This window comes from Somniosus microcephalus, chromosome 12 (genome assembly GCF_052327205.1).
Source record: "Somniosus microcephalus isolate GS21.2 chromosome 12, FLI_Smic_1.0, whole genome shotgun sequence".
Classification (NCBI taxonomy): domain Eukaryota; kingdom Metazoa; phylum Chordata; class Chondrichthyes; order Squaliformes; family Somniosidae; genus Somniosus; species Somniosus microcephalus.
In genome coordinates this window covers 33,254,120-33,267,650 of record NC_140998.1, presented here as the reverse complement: position 1 = coordinate 33,267,650, position 13,531 = coordinate 33,254,120, and the positions used below count along the sequence as shown (strand labels likewise).

Here is a 13,531-nt window from a genome sequence, read left to right as displayed (position 1 = left end):
TCACTGTGTTCTGTGCAGACTGAGAAAAAGAGAGGACTTGTATTTATAGAACACCTTCAGAAATGTCTCACAATGGATTACTTGGACTGTTTGCATAACCGTAGAGGATATAACCAGATGTGGAAAATGACTTCACTGTAATCAATGAGTTGAGTTTTGTTTTTTAGCTCATAGCATCAATTTAACATCATGATGTTTAGGGATGAGTAGCAGTAAAAAGGCTATGTTCACAGCTTCGGGGAAAGACCCTGGAGCTTTTACATCTTTTGGACATGAAAATCAAATCAGTGTCATTTAACATTTGTTGGTGATGAGCAAAAGACTGGATTTTTTTTTTTTATAAAGAGGCATTTATTGTCTAAAGTTTTAAAACAAAAGTTCAATTTGAAGAGTGCCGAAGGTAACAGTATTTCATGGTACAAAGAATAGGAACTTTCAGGGTTTTTTCATTTACTTCTATTGTGTTAAGTTTTTGATAACGCTATTTTCCTTTTTTTTTTTTGCATAGCATGGCCCAGTTGTGCAATAGTCTTGCACCCACCCGTGCTAGTCTTGTACCAGTGATCATTCAATCGTCATATAATAAAAACAACAGACTGCTTTTCATAGACGGCGAGAAGCAGCTCATGTTTTCTCAGCAGCATGGATTGCGATACCTAACAAGTTAAGTGTTCACTCATCAGTTATATAGTAAAGTTGATTTTGGTTTGGAAAAAGTTACTCAGCCATATTTCTGCAAGCTACTCTACTCAAGAATTTTTTTTAAAAGAGAACATTCTGTCTGTTCTTGTATATGATTTTGATGTCATCGATTAAAAATGGTCAAGCAACTGACACTCTAATTCTGAATCTTTTCTCCCTCCCAAGTCTCGTACACTTAAGTTCTTTCAACAGTAGAAGCCTTTGCTTGGCCGTTGCTCATGAATCAAAAATTCTGTTTGCTTTGCTACCTTACTTCGTGCAGTGAACTATGATTTAGTTACTGTGCAACTTTCTGTTTGGGGAGTGGCCACTCACATGAAGCAAAAAAAATATTTTGATTGTCAAAACATAATTGCAGTTTTGTGTAGGCTGGATATGGCCACCACAACAACCTCTAGCCATCTTTAGTAATCAGTGGTCGCTTTAAGTTGCTACTGGACAGCTCTTCTTTAACTCTATTTTTAGAAATTTTAACATGTAGGGTGTTAAAAAAGGGTTAAATCTCAATACACAATTTGTAAATATAATAAAGCATAAACTTCAGTCTAATAAAAATAAATGTAAACAACCAGACATGCATACTCTGTACAGTTACAGCATTAACTCGATGTTTTGCTGGAGGGGATTACTGGAACTGACCAATCTCTGAACTCCCTACCTAACAGCATTGAGAGAGTCCCTTCACCACACGGACTGCAGCGGTTCAAGGCGGCGGCCTACCACTACCTTCTCAAGGGCAATTAGGAATGGGCAATAAATGCTGGCCTTGCCAGCAACATCCACATCAATGAATTAAAAAAATGCTTTCTTATTAAAGACATCAATCATCAGTGGTAATCTATAATAAAAACAGAAAATGCTGTAAATACTCAGCGGGTCAAGCAGCATCTGTGGAGAGAAAAACAGAGTTAAAGTTTCAGGTCAATGACCTTACCTGAAATGTTAACTCTGTTTCTCTCTCCACAGGCGCTGCCTGACCTGTTGAATATTTCCAGCACTTTGTTTATATTTCAGATTTCCAGTATCCACAGTATTGTCCTTTTGTGTTAGTGGTAATCTATAGATGTATTCATCTTGCCATCAGATTAGATCCTGTTGAACTTGTAAATGGGCCAGTTAGGCCTGGAGGATCCAAACTACAACCCATGGGTCATATGTGCCCCAAGAACCCTGGCAACTTGGTGACTCGGGTTTCTATTTGCGTAAGCAAGAATTCTTGTGACTGATTTTGTGTGTTTACGTTTCTTACTGCTGGTTTGGCCGGTATCAATTTTTGCCTTATAGTTTGGAAAGAGCTGCTTACTCACTGGCACATTTAGCATTTATCCACCAAATTGTTGTTATGCGGCTCACAGGGCTCTGCACAACTAGGTGGCCCCGGAAGAGAAGTCTAGACGCATGCCTTTAGGTGCTGCCCCTACTTCCTGGGCAGTAAGCTGGGCTCGAGCTGCACCTGACTTGGCACATGTCTATTAATGTACTTTGCCTGGTCTCAAAAACAGTGGCTTAAGGTACTTGCAGCCCAACTCCACTCTGAGCAGCAATGCACTTGCGAGGAAGCTTTCTATTCAATCAACAGGCGACGCGTTAATACTTTGCTGTTATAATACATTGCAGCCTCAGAGCGGCAGTGCCACATAATTGTGATTTTTCCTTTTAAATAAGAATACAAATACACCTACATAAAGTCACGATGTTTGAAGCAATCTTCATTTTTTTCTGCCGTATAATGAAGATTTCTCCTTTGTGCTGTGGTTTACAATTCTGAGCAAAATATTTCTGTAACACAGTGGAGAGGAGCCAGAAACTGGAGTCACAAATTTACAAACAAACAAAAACAAAAATCAGTAGCAAGTGGAAAGTATATTTTCTCAAAAACAAAATGCGCTCCAATCATGATCTTTGGAAGGTGAGCTACTTTAATTTCATCTTTCGGAGTAAATCACGTTCAAGAGGAAATGCAGCCTGAACTTTCTAGGGAAAAATAAGGCCATTTCACGGAGAACACTGGCCTTTCTTCACAGTTTTTCACATTACTTGATCTCCTTTAATATTTTGAGGGTTGTAGAAGCATCTAGTCTAAAACCTGCATGAATAGTGCAGGTAGTTCCCATTTTCTTTAAAGAACAGTATAAAACATATAGGGTGTTTCATACTCTGTCCGATATTGGAGGGCAAAGTACAAACAATCTTATTAATGAACAGTATTTCAGAGACAGAGACTTAGGAGAAATGCTAAGGAACACTCCCTCCCGCAAATCAGAAACTAAAAAAAGACAGTCCTTCAGAATAAAATTGCTCTTCAGTCCTCAAAGGGTTAAATGACCATTACAGCCAGGTAAATTATTCAAGCGAATAGTACAGAAGCTGCTAAATTTACAAAACTCACATGTATTCATTCAAATAGAATAAGTGGTGCAGATTATATACACACTACACACTAGAATATGGACACAGCAGTTAGCCCTTTACAATCCACCGGTCCTGCCATTTCCCCAAATATGGTGTTCCTGATTCTCAGAATACAGTGAGGTCAGTAAAAGCTCCTGCTCAACATGATAGAAATAAATCCCACAATCTCATATTTCAAAAGACAACTAATACAATTATGCATCAAAAAGATGCAAAGCTACCCATTTCAAACCATCAATTCTGCCATTACAATGGCAGACTACCCATCTATATAGGGTTGGTTTGAGCTATGAATTTTCACTTGACTCTGAAAGGGGTAAGCATTCTGTTTTTTTTTTTTTTTTTTTACACACACTTCCAAATTCACTTGATAAAGATTAGTCGATTCCTGCACTAAAAAAAATGTGAATTAGGCAATAATTTGAACAAAACATCACGAATATCAGCAGTTGGGAATTTAGTAGTAAAAAAAAATTGTTATATCATCAGATAACTTGAATGAAGCAACTTTGAATTATAAAGCGTGGGCTTTACTTGAATGATGTTCATTGCCAGTTAAGGCAGCGTCTCAAAATTTCACAGCTCACAACACCCAAAGGCAGTTCGTCCATAACATGAACTGAACCTGAACTTCGGATTCAGAATTGCAGTCGCACTACCATACGAGGTTGGAACCAGACTGTGCCCAGCACCACGTGATGGCAATTTTCAGTTACGGGGGGGGGGGGGGGGGGGGGGGGCGAAATTAACAGCAAATTATCAAAGGTCTAAAAGTGTAAGTCTTAACATTTATTTTAAGAATCAGTGTCATATTGTAGCTACATTCATTCTATGCAAACCTTGCTCTCTGCTCCATATCTGAAAGAGAATGACTTTTCCCCTACAATAGTCACTCCACTATTACTTAATTTTAACCCAGCTAAATAGGATAGATTGATCTAATGTATGAGCAGAGTAACAAATATAGGCTAAAAGTAAGAAAATGGACAGCTTTGGTTAGGATAGGAGTTACATTACCAATGACTTGGGGTAAAGGTGTGGAAAGAAAAGGATGTAGGCATGTGCACTATGGCTACGTTGGGTCATCAACTTATGAAGGCCATTAAACCTCAGCCCTCACAGAATCCCCATTATTGTAAGTGGAATAAAGCCCAGCTTCTGGTAACCATCTGCCCACGGTCTTTTGCAGATGGGATATGCATCTGGTTGAGGGGTTCAAACAAATAGCACTAATGTTCTCATGGGAATTAAGGACCACACCAGTTTAAACTGTCACAGACTAGAACAGAAAATATTAGTCTAGATTTCCCTTAACTGTTTGCAGATGACACTGGTGCCAAACGTATGAACCAATCAACATTATCAAAGACTCTGGAGCTTCTAAGGATTCATGAGTTTCTGTGCTGTGGTTGTAAAAGGCTTGGCACTTCAGTTTGCCCAGTCAGAAAGTTGAGCCTCACTGGAAGTCATACTTCAGAATTCTACATCAACCCCCCGTCTTGTGGTTATGTTTAATGCTTACAACGTGTCTGCAGCAGACATGATATTCCTAGCAGCCATATGGAACCGTGATATTCAGTCTATGACATACCAGTTGGTTACACACCCACCACTTGATATTCTTTGCACCAATAAGAAACAAAAACTAGAAATAGCAACCACCTGATTATAATAGTCAACAAGGGACAACTGGTTTGTGGTCACTGTGGATGGGTTTGAGTGCACATGAGTCTGCACTCCTGTGGAACTCCTTTAAATGTACAAACAAAATGAATATTGTGTTTAAAAGCATTACATTTTTTTTTTTTTAAATCTTGTGTACCAAACAACATACGCATGTCATTAAAACAAAAAGAATTACTTTACACCAGCTTTTCACTGTTATTTTTCTTTTCATTTGACCCAAAGCTTGTTTTTTTGTGCTAAATAAAAGCTTCTTTTAAAAAAACGAAACAAATCTTAAGTCATTGACTTTTGATGCTGAAAACGCACTTGAACTGATTCACACTCCTCCCTGTATCCATACCCAACACTGAGACTAGGCAAACATTGGCCAGAAGCTATTTTAAGACCACTTATTTTAAATAAACTGAAATTTTACTGCAAATATGCTCGTGACAAGACCAGTTCAGCTCCACCTCGTCTCACCTTAAAAGGACATGATCAAATGTGCTGCACTTTCAGCTACTGTAATGTTCAGAGTTCCCATTTGCACTTCACACTGGTATATGGAGGACAAGCCTCTCTTTTTTAATTATATTTCATGATTGTTCTTCAATTTCAACTGTTTCAGTGTGTTCAATCTTTTCTGATGTAGTCTCTTTGGCATCTCCAGTCTCTTTGGCGTCGTTTTCTTGTTTAGGGCTCTCATGACCTTTAGGATCGGTGTCATCGGGAAAAGTGCTCTCTCCATTCATTATGCCTTCCCCTCCCACAATTGCCTCGCCCAGGGCCTCCGTTAACTTCAACTCCTGCTCTCCTTCATCATCACTGTTTAAATTTCTCAGGACCATCGGAATTTTGGAGTCTGTTACATTGTTCTCCAGCACGGCGATGTTACTTTCCTCATACTTGGGAAGTGGTGCCCCTTTGTCCTGGAGTTCTGTAAAGTGCTCTCTTTTTGTAGCAGCGCTTTGCACTGCTTTTTCCAAGATCTCCTTCTCTGCTGTACGGAGTTGGATGGCCATCTTGGTGTGGTAGGAAAGCTCTGGCTTTTTGAGCAATGATTTATCATCCTAAAATCAGAGGTGCGGAGAGAGGGGGAAGAGGACAGAGACATTTATTGCGCATGGATAATGCCAACTTAACTTCATTATCAAAAGGTTCAGACTTTCGTTTATGTGGAGAGATTAGAGAAGCTGGGGATGTTCTCCTTAGAGCAGAGAAGGTTAAGGGGTGATTTAATAGGAGGTGTTCATGAAAGGTTTTGATAGCAACTTGCATTTATATTAACGTCTTTAACATGGTTTAATGTCCCAAGGCACTTCAGAGGACTGATAATCAAATAAAATTTGTCACTGAACCACATAAGGAGGTGTTAGAACAAGTGACCAAAAGCTTGGTCAAATGGATAGATTTTAAGGAGCATCTTAAAAGGAAGAGAGAGGTGGAGTGGCGGAGCGGTTTAGGGAGGGAATTCCAAAGCTTGGGGCCAAGACAGCTGAAGGCATGGCTGCCAATAGTGGAGCAAAGAAAATCGGGAATGCACAAGTGGCCAGAATTGGAGGAGCGCAGAGATCTGAGGGTTGTAGGGCTGGAGGAGGTTCCAGAGAGAGGAAGGAACAAGGGATTTGAAAAAAAAGAGAATTTTAAAAATCGAGGTGTTGCCGGACCGGGAGCCAATGTAGGTCAGCAAGCACAGGGGTGATGGGTGAATGGGACTTGGTGCGAGTTAGGACATGGGCAGCAGAGTTTTGGATGACCTCAAGTTTATGGAGAGTGCACGGTGGGAGGCCGGCCAGGGGGGCATTGGAATAGTCAAGTCTAGCGGTAACAGAGGCAAGGATGAGAGTTTCAGCAGCAGACGAGTAATTAAGAAATTGTTTCGAGCGGCCGAAGGGTCGGTAACCAGAAAACACAGATTTTAAGATAATTGCCAAAAGAACCAGAAGCAAAATAAGAAAAAAGAAATTACGCAGTGAGTCGTTATGATCTGGAATGCACTGCCTGAAAGGATGGTGGAAGCAGATTCAATAGTAACTTTCAAAACGGAATTGGATAAATACTTGAAGGGGAAAATCTGCAGGGCTATGGGGAAAGTGCAGGAGAGTGGGACTAATTAGATAGCTCTTTCAAAGGCAGAGGCACGATGGGCCAAATGGCCTTCTGTGCTATATCATTCTATAATTCTATTTCCATGTTAGCTAATGCAGCTTTACATAGAGACAATCCTCATTCTTTTTTTTTAAAGTACCAATAAACCCTAAAAACACAAACTGAGTTTCTATTTTTAAATGCAAGACAAACACACTAAATTAAAATCAATAAGGCTAGATCACTTGCAAATCCTCTTTTGTTTTATTTGTTTTTACTGTAAATAACAAAATAATAGGCAGAACTTACCTCAGTAGTAGTTTTATACGTTTTTAAGAGGAGTGCAGCTCTGGTTTCAAGAAAGGTCCACAGTTTGATTTCATTATCCCAGCTTACAGGGAAATCAGAGTTTCCTAAGGTAAAGATCTTATCGATTGCCTGCTCTCCCACAAGATGTTCTTTCAATTCATCTGTAATTAAATAAATTATAACTGAGAGCATTCAAACTTTGATAGGTCAAAGACCCTGGGGCCTGATTTCAGCATAAGGGTAACTTGGGCCGATTACAATTTGAAAAGAAAACCGTAGTATCCTCCCCGTCGTCCCCTATTTTGTTCATTGAATATTTCACTACCCGTTCTTTCTGCATCCCTCAAGTAGCACCCAGTTCCCCAGCTGAGCGAGCAGGCATGCTCTCATTTCTGAGGTATGTGCTAATGGCTACAAGGAGATGCACAGACTAGTTTGTGCTGACTTGCACACGGATTTTCTCCTCCATCACTGTATTGTCAGCCTCAGGCTGACAGTACAGTTGAGGACACAAATTCAGAGCTACCTCATTTAAAAAATTTTTTTTTTTTAAGCAAACCTGTAAAACGACTTTTACTGAGCCACTTTTCAATCCTAAAGAAGGGTTCCACCCAAACGTTGGCCCATCTGGCAGATGCTGACTAATTTGCAGTGCATTTCTGGATTTTTTCTGTTTTTACTTTGTTTATGCACTTGTTTCAAGAAAGGAAGAGCTAAGAAGGAGATGGATATGTTTGCCACCCTTCTGTCCAGGTAATCCCAGAACTGACCATTACTTTCATTGACTTACTCGATGCATCATTACCGTGTCAACCTTGGTTCAGTGGTGGCACTCTCGCCTCTGGCTCAGGAGGTTGTGGGTTCAAGCCCCACTCCAGAGCCCTGATCACACAATCGAAGCTGACAATTCAGCATAGTACTAGGGAGGAGCTGTCTTTTGGATGAGGCGTTAAACTGAGGTCTGCCCTTTCAGGTGGACGTAAAAGAACTCGTAGCACTTTTGAAGAGGAGCAGGGAGTTGTCCCGGTATCCTAGTCAACATTTATCCCTCATCATTAAAAACAGATTATCTGGTCATTTATCTCATTGCTGTTTTTTTTAAAAATTCATCATAGGATGTGGGCATCGCTGGCAAGGCAAGCATTTATTGCCCATCCCCAAGTGCCCTAGAGAAGCCGCCTTCTGGAACCGTGCAGTCTGTGCGGTGAAGGTACTCCCACAGTGCTGTTAGGGAGGGAGAGTTCCAGGATTTTGGCCTAGCGATGATGACAGAATGTTATTTGTGAAAAGTTTGGCTGACCATTTCCCTACAGTACAACAGTAACTACACTTCAAAAGTACTTAATTGACTGTGAAGGACTTTGGGATATCCTGATGTTGTGACCTTTAACTCAATTAAGTCACAACAAAATGATGAAACTTAACCAAAAGACTATGTCACAATAATGGAACAGGCGACATGTTGAAAGTGTTTTACGCCTCCAGGGATCACAGTGCATCCACCTTACTCGAAGTCAGCTCCGAATATGAGGTAATCAGGAAATAAAACCGTCGGGATCACCCAAGTTTAAAAAAAAATTAAAACACAATTTATCTCCATGAAATGTTTTGATTAATTAACTAATTTACATTACAACGTCTGGGTCAGAAACGGGGTGTATTTCAAACATATGAATGCAGTTAGCACCAATTCTCATCATGTTCTATTGGATCGTTCAGCTGTTTCCAAATTTTTATTGAAATCTAATGGTGACTTATGAACGTTGACTAGAAAAACTTCAAATTTTAGCTATATTCTCATTTTCAAATGTATTTTAATTTCATACCTGACCCCCAGGTTTTTCATCTCTCATTTCACCAGACTGATAGCAGGGCTTAAAGGGTTAAATTACAAGGACAGGTTGCTAAACTTGGCTTGTACTCCAGTGAGTTTAGAAGGTTGAGGGGTGATCTAATTGAGGCACTTAAAATGATTAAAAGGTTCGATAAAGGCAGATATAGATAAACTATTTCCTCTGGTTTGAGAATCCAGAACCAGAGAACATAACCTTAAAATTAGAGCCAGGTCATTTAGGAGTGAAACCAGGAAGCACTTTTTCCACACACAGAGTAGTGGAAATCTGGAACGCTCTCCCCAAAAGACTGTGGATGCTGAGTCAATTGAAATTTTTAAGACCGAGATCGATAGTCTTTTGTTTGGTAAGGGTATCAAGGGAGAAAGAACAAAAGCGGATAAACGGGGTCGAGGTGCAGATCAACGATGATCGAACTGAATGGCAAAAGAGGCTAGAGGGGCTGAATGGCCTACTCCTATTCCTATGTATAGTAATCAACATGTCTGGCCAATCTCCTTGAGGAAGTAACATCTCAAGTGAACTATGTAGAGCCTTTAGACTTCCAAAAGGTATTGGACAGAGTTCCTCATGATCAGCTATATGTCAAACTCAAAGCAGTGGAGATTCAGGGCAAACCCTAGTTTTCAATAAGAAACTGGTTGAAGGGTAAAAATTAATGAGTACTCATTAGCGGAGCTTTGTCGTGTGGGTGGGGGGGGGGGGGGAAAGAGCATCAAGTGGGGTGCCCCAGGGTTCAGTGTTGAGACCATTACAGCTTCTCATTTAATGACTTGGACTGAGAAGCACAGCGCAAAGTGGTCAAATTGTGATACCAAACTGGGAGGGGCAGTGGAATCCGAGGAAGTAGCTCAAAAATTACAGAGCGAGTTGGACAAAATAAGCAAGTGGGCAGATAAACTGCAGGTGAAATTTAAATGCAGACAAGTGTAAAGTACTGCACATAGAATGGAAACACACGCACTTCATGAAAGAAAGAACTTTATGTAGTGTCCATCACAACCTCAAGACATCCCAAAAGCTTCACAGCAAACAAAGTACTTTTGAAGTGTTGTCATTGTTGTATTGTGCCAATTTGCGCATAGCAAGACCCCACAAAGAGCAATGAGATAAATGAGTTCTTAAACGGTGAGGAGCATCTCCCTACAGAGGCAGTGGCTACCCCTGGGCAGGCGCGAAGAACTGACCCTCATGAGGATACAAATTAAATAATTACACGCCCTCATTAAATGCTCCAGAGACGTGATTAGTCAATTTGATTTACAAGCACTCTCACTGCACAATGTTGACATTTGGCTGTGACACAAACTGGACTTCACAGAACCACGTGCTGCTGCTGCACCTTGCCTTTTGTTTAATTAAGATCATCTCATGACTCCGTCAGTCAGTCAGTCCTGGCACTGGCTGGTTACAAGGGGTGGAATTTGGGGGGGGGGGGGGGGGGTAAGAAATGTGGCTCTATCCCTCCCCCCTTTTATTTGATTTGTCTGACAAACACAAAAAGATATTCAAGCAAGTCCCATGGGCTTTAAAGTCCTAAAAAACAATCACCACGATGATGCTGCAAGGAGATTGCAGTACAAACTATTCTGCCACTTGCTGGAGCTCTCCATATTTCTGCTGCAGTGCTCCGGGAGGAAGCAGAGGCTGACTGAGCAGCAAGAATTGCTCAGTAGCTACACAGTACGCTTGTATCTCTGCCCAACTCCGTTTAACCTTCTGCACATTAAAAAAAAAATCATCAGCACTTTGCACAGCAATCGCACTCTGATTAACCTCCTGCACATTTTTTTTTTATTTTTTTTAAATCAGCATTTTTCCACAGCAAACTCACTTTCTTTACATAATTCAAAAAGCCACAACTGGCTATTTTTAGATGGTAGGATTCCCTAAACAGCACTGTAATATAGAAGTTATCAGTAATCCTTGAAATAGCTTACTTTAAGTCTTAAAACTAAATGCTAAACGAGTTTTTAAATTTCCAAAGGAAACTGCAGAAAAAAATTATTTTCATTTGCTCAACAAGTTAGCCTTTGTAACACAGAACGCCCTTTTGATTATTTTCATCAGTTTAATTGATGCAACATTTATCATCAGTGTGGTATGTTCTCTTATATAAGCACTGATGATTGAATTCACATGATGCACCATGCACATTATAAAACCTTTACATCAGTGGAAGTTCTAATATAAATTGCTGGAAAATGCACCAAATACAGTGCTGAAAATTAATGCCCTCTACTCCAATTCAGAGCAAGTAATTGGGGAGGTGGCATGGTTCTCAGTGGGTGAGGGAGGACGACACTTGGACAAAGTTTGAGAACTCCTTGTTACATAGAACCTTCTCATACAAAGTGTTTGGCAAATAAAGTAAGGATGAAATGGATGGCCAGTTAATGGCCTATAAATTTGGACATGCAACGCCCGCCTCTCTGGCACTAACCAGCCTACTAAACCCCCAAAATGACGGGCAAGAAGCGCGCACACATTTCCGTCCAGAAGTGTGCTGCCTACCATATTGGGAAAGGAAAAATAAATTGCTGTGTAGTGCCCACAGCTGAAATAGGTGTTAGACTTTGCATATGCAAATAAGGGGCCCAATACCAGTTTGAGACATTCACGGCAAGATTGGTTTGCCCTGAAGCAGCCGGCAATGCTTCACTCAGGAAAACCAGAGCTTGGGACCACCTGTTATGAAGGTATGTTTTTGAAATACACTTACCTGAATGTAGAGGCGGGAGGAACAGAGTGCTCGTCCCAGCCCCACATTTCAAGAACATGGGCCGCTGCACCCCCCACCACCCCCCCGATCCCTCCAGCCTCCGATCCCTCTGCCCTCTCCGCCCCCTCCCCACCAGCCTCCGATCTCCCCGACCCCTCTGCCCTCTCCGCCCCCCACCGGCCACCGATCTCCCCGACCCCCGCTCCCTCTGCCCTCTCCGCCCCCCACCAGCCTCCGAGACCCCCGATCCCTCTGCCCTCTGCACCCCCCACCGGCCAACGATCTCCCTGATCCCTCTGCCCTCTCCACCCCCCACCGGCCTCTGATCTCCCGACCCCCGATCCCTCTGCCCTCTCCACCAGCCTCCGATCTTCCCGACCCCTTTGCCCTCTCCACCGGCCTCCGATCTCCCCGACCCCTCTCCGCCCCCCGACCTCCCCGACCCCTCTGCCTCTCCGCCCCCCCACCAGCCTCTGATCTCCCCGACCCCTCTGCCCTCTCCACTGGCCTCCGATCTCCCGACCCCTGATCCCTCTGCCCTCTCCGCCCCCCTCCGATCTCCCCGCCTGGGTCCTCACTGAGGACTTGACTGAAGGGCCACAGCGACTGGACAGTACAGATTCGGAGTGAGCATGTGACTAAACTACACATTAAAAGTCTGATTATTAAATAATAAAATCCCTTTTCTTGTTACTTTGGAGTTCCATGATGCCAAGTCATTAACCATTAAAACTGCTGACAATTTTTTATTTGCAGTAAAAATAATTCAGAACTCAGCCACAATGCCAACTCCTATCCAGTCACTCGTCCAGTTTTAGATTTGGCAGGAGGTGCGTTATCGGCAGAATGTACGGGAAACCCAGAATTCTTGTCAAATTCATTACTCACTTATCAAGGTACAACAGTATATGAAAGGTAGCTATATTCATATTTTTTATGTACACACATTCTGTGACAGATTACTTACCATGGTTCTAATGGTTTAAAAAGGAGGGTCTCCTTCATGTGTTAGGAGTAGCAAAGCTGACAGGGAAAGAAGTGCTCTTTTGGCACTTTCTATTTAACAGCATTATATAATGCCATGGTGGAATTGTCTCTTTTCCGGCACTGTATTATAAATTCGGTTGATTTGCGCCTCCAGTTAGCGCCCTAAGAGGGGCGCAAATCAACTAGCGCCGCTAGCGATGAAGTTATCGCCGTGCACAGCGCCCCGGCTGTAATAATGGGTGGAGCCCCCCCCCCCCCCCGACTTACCACCGGACACTATGTCTACCGGGGTCAGTGGGGCTACCTGCGGCCGTGGCGGCGCTAGTTAAAGGGGAGGTGGCGGGCGGCCATTTTTGCTGCTGGCCGCCTGCCAGCACCTGTCCCCGGCCCCCATTAACCATTAAAACTGCTGACAATTTTTTATTTGCAGTAAAAATAATTCAGAACTCAGCCACAATGCCAACTCCTATCCAGTCACTCGTCCAGTTTTAGATTTGGCAGGAGGTGCGTGATCGGCAGAATGTACAGGAAACCCAGAATTCTTGTCAAATTCATTACTCATTTATCAAGGTACAACAGTATATGAAAGGTAGCTATATTCATATTTTTCATGTACACACATTCTGTGATAGATTATAGCCCCCATGAAGCCCCCCCGCGGAGTGCCGGCTGCTCTCCGTGAGCCCGGCACTCCTCGAGTGCCGGGCTCGTTTGCCGTCACTCCCGATCTCTGGTGGCCCAGGTGGGCGACGGGACGCGCTGCGCCAGGCCCCTCCCCTTTAATAAGGGGAGG

The 13,531-nt window shown here is 42.4% G+C and overlaps 1 protein-coding gene across 2 annotated transcripts in view; it reads right to left on the bottom strand.

Annotated features, from left to right (window-relative positions):
- Positions 1 to 326: 326 nt before the first annotated feature.
- setd3 (SET domain containing 3, actin histidine methyltransferase) overlaps positions 327 to 13,531 on the bottom strand; it is a 137,009-nt gene continuing 123,804 nt past the window's right edge. For both annotated transcript variants that reach the window (XM_086002736.1, XM_086002737.1), the window contains 2 exons: positions 7,177 to 7,337; positions 327 to 5,849 (listed from right to left, as the gene is read on the bottom strand). In XM_086002736.1, coding sequence (XP_085858862.1) covers positions 5,376 to 5,849; positions 7,177 to 7,337 — 635 coding nt within the window. In that variant the 3' untranslated portion in view covers positions 327 to 5,375. The remainder of the gene's footprint in view (positions 5,850 to 7,176; positions 7,338 to 13,531) is intronic.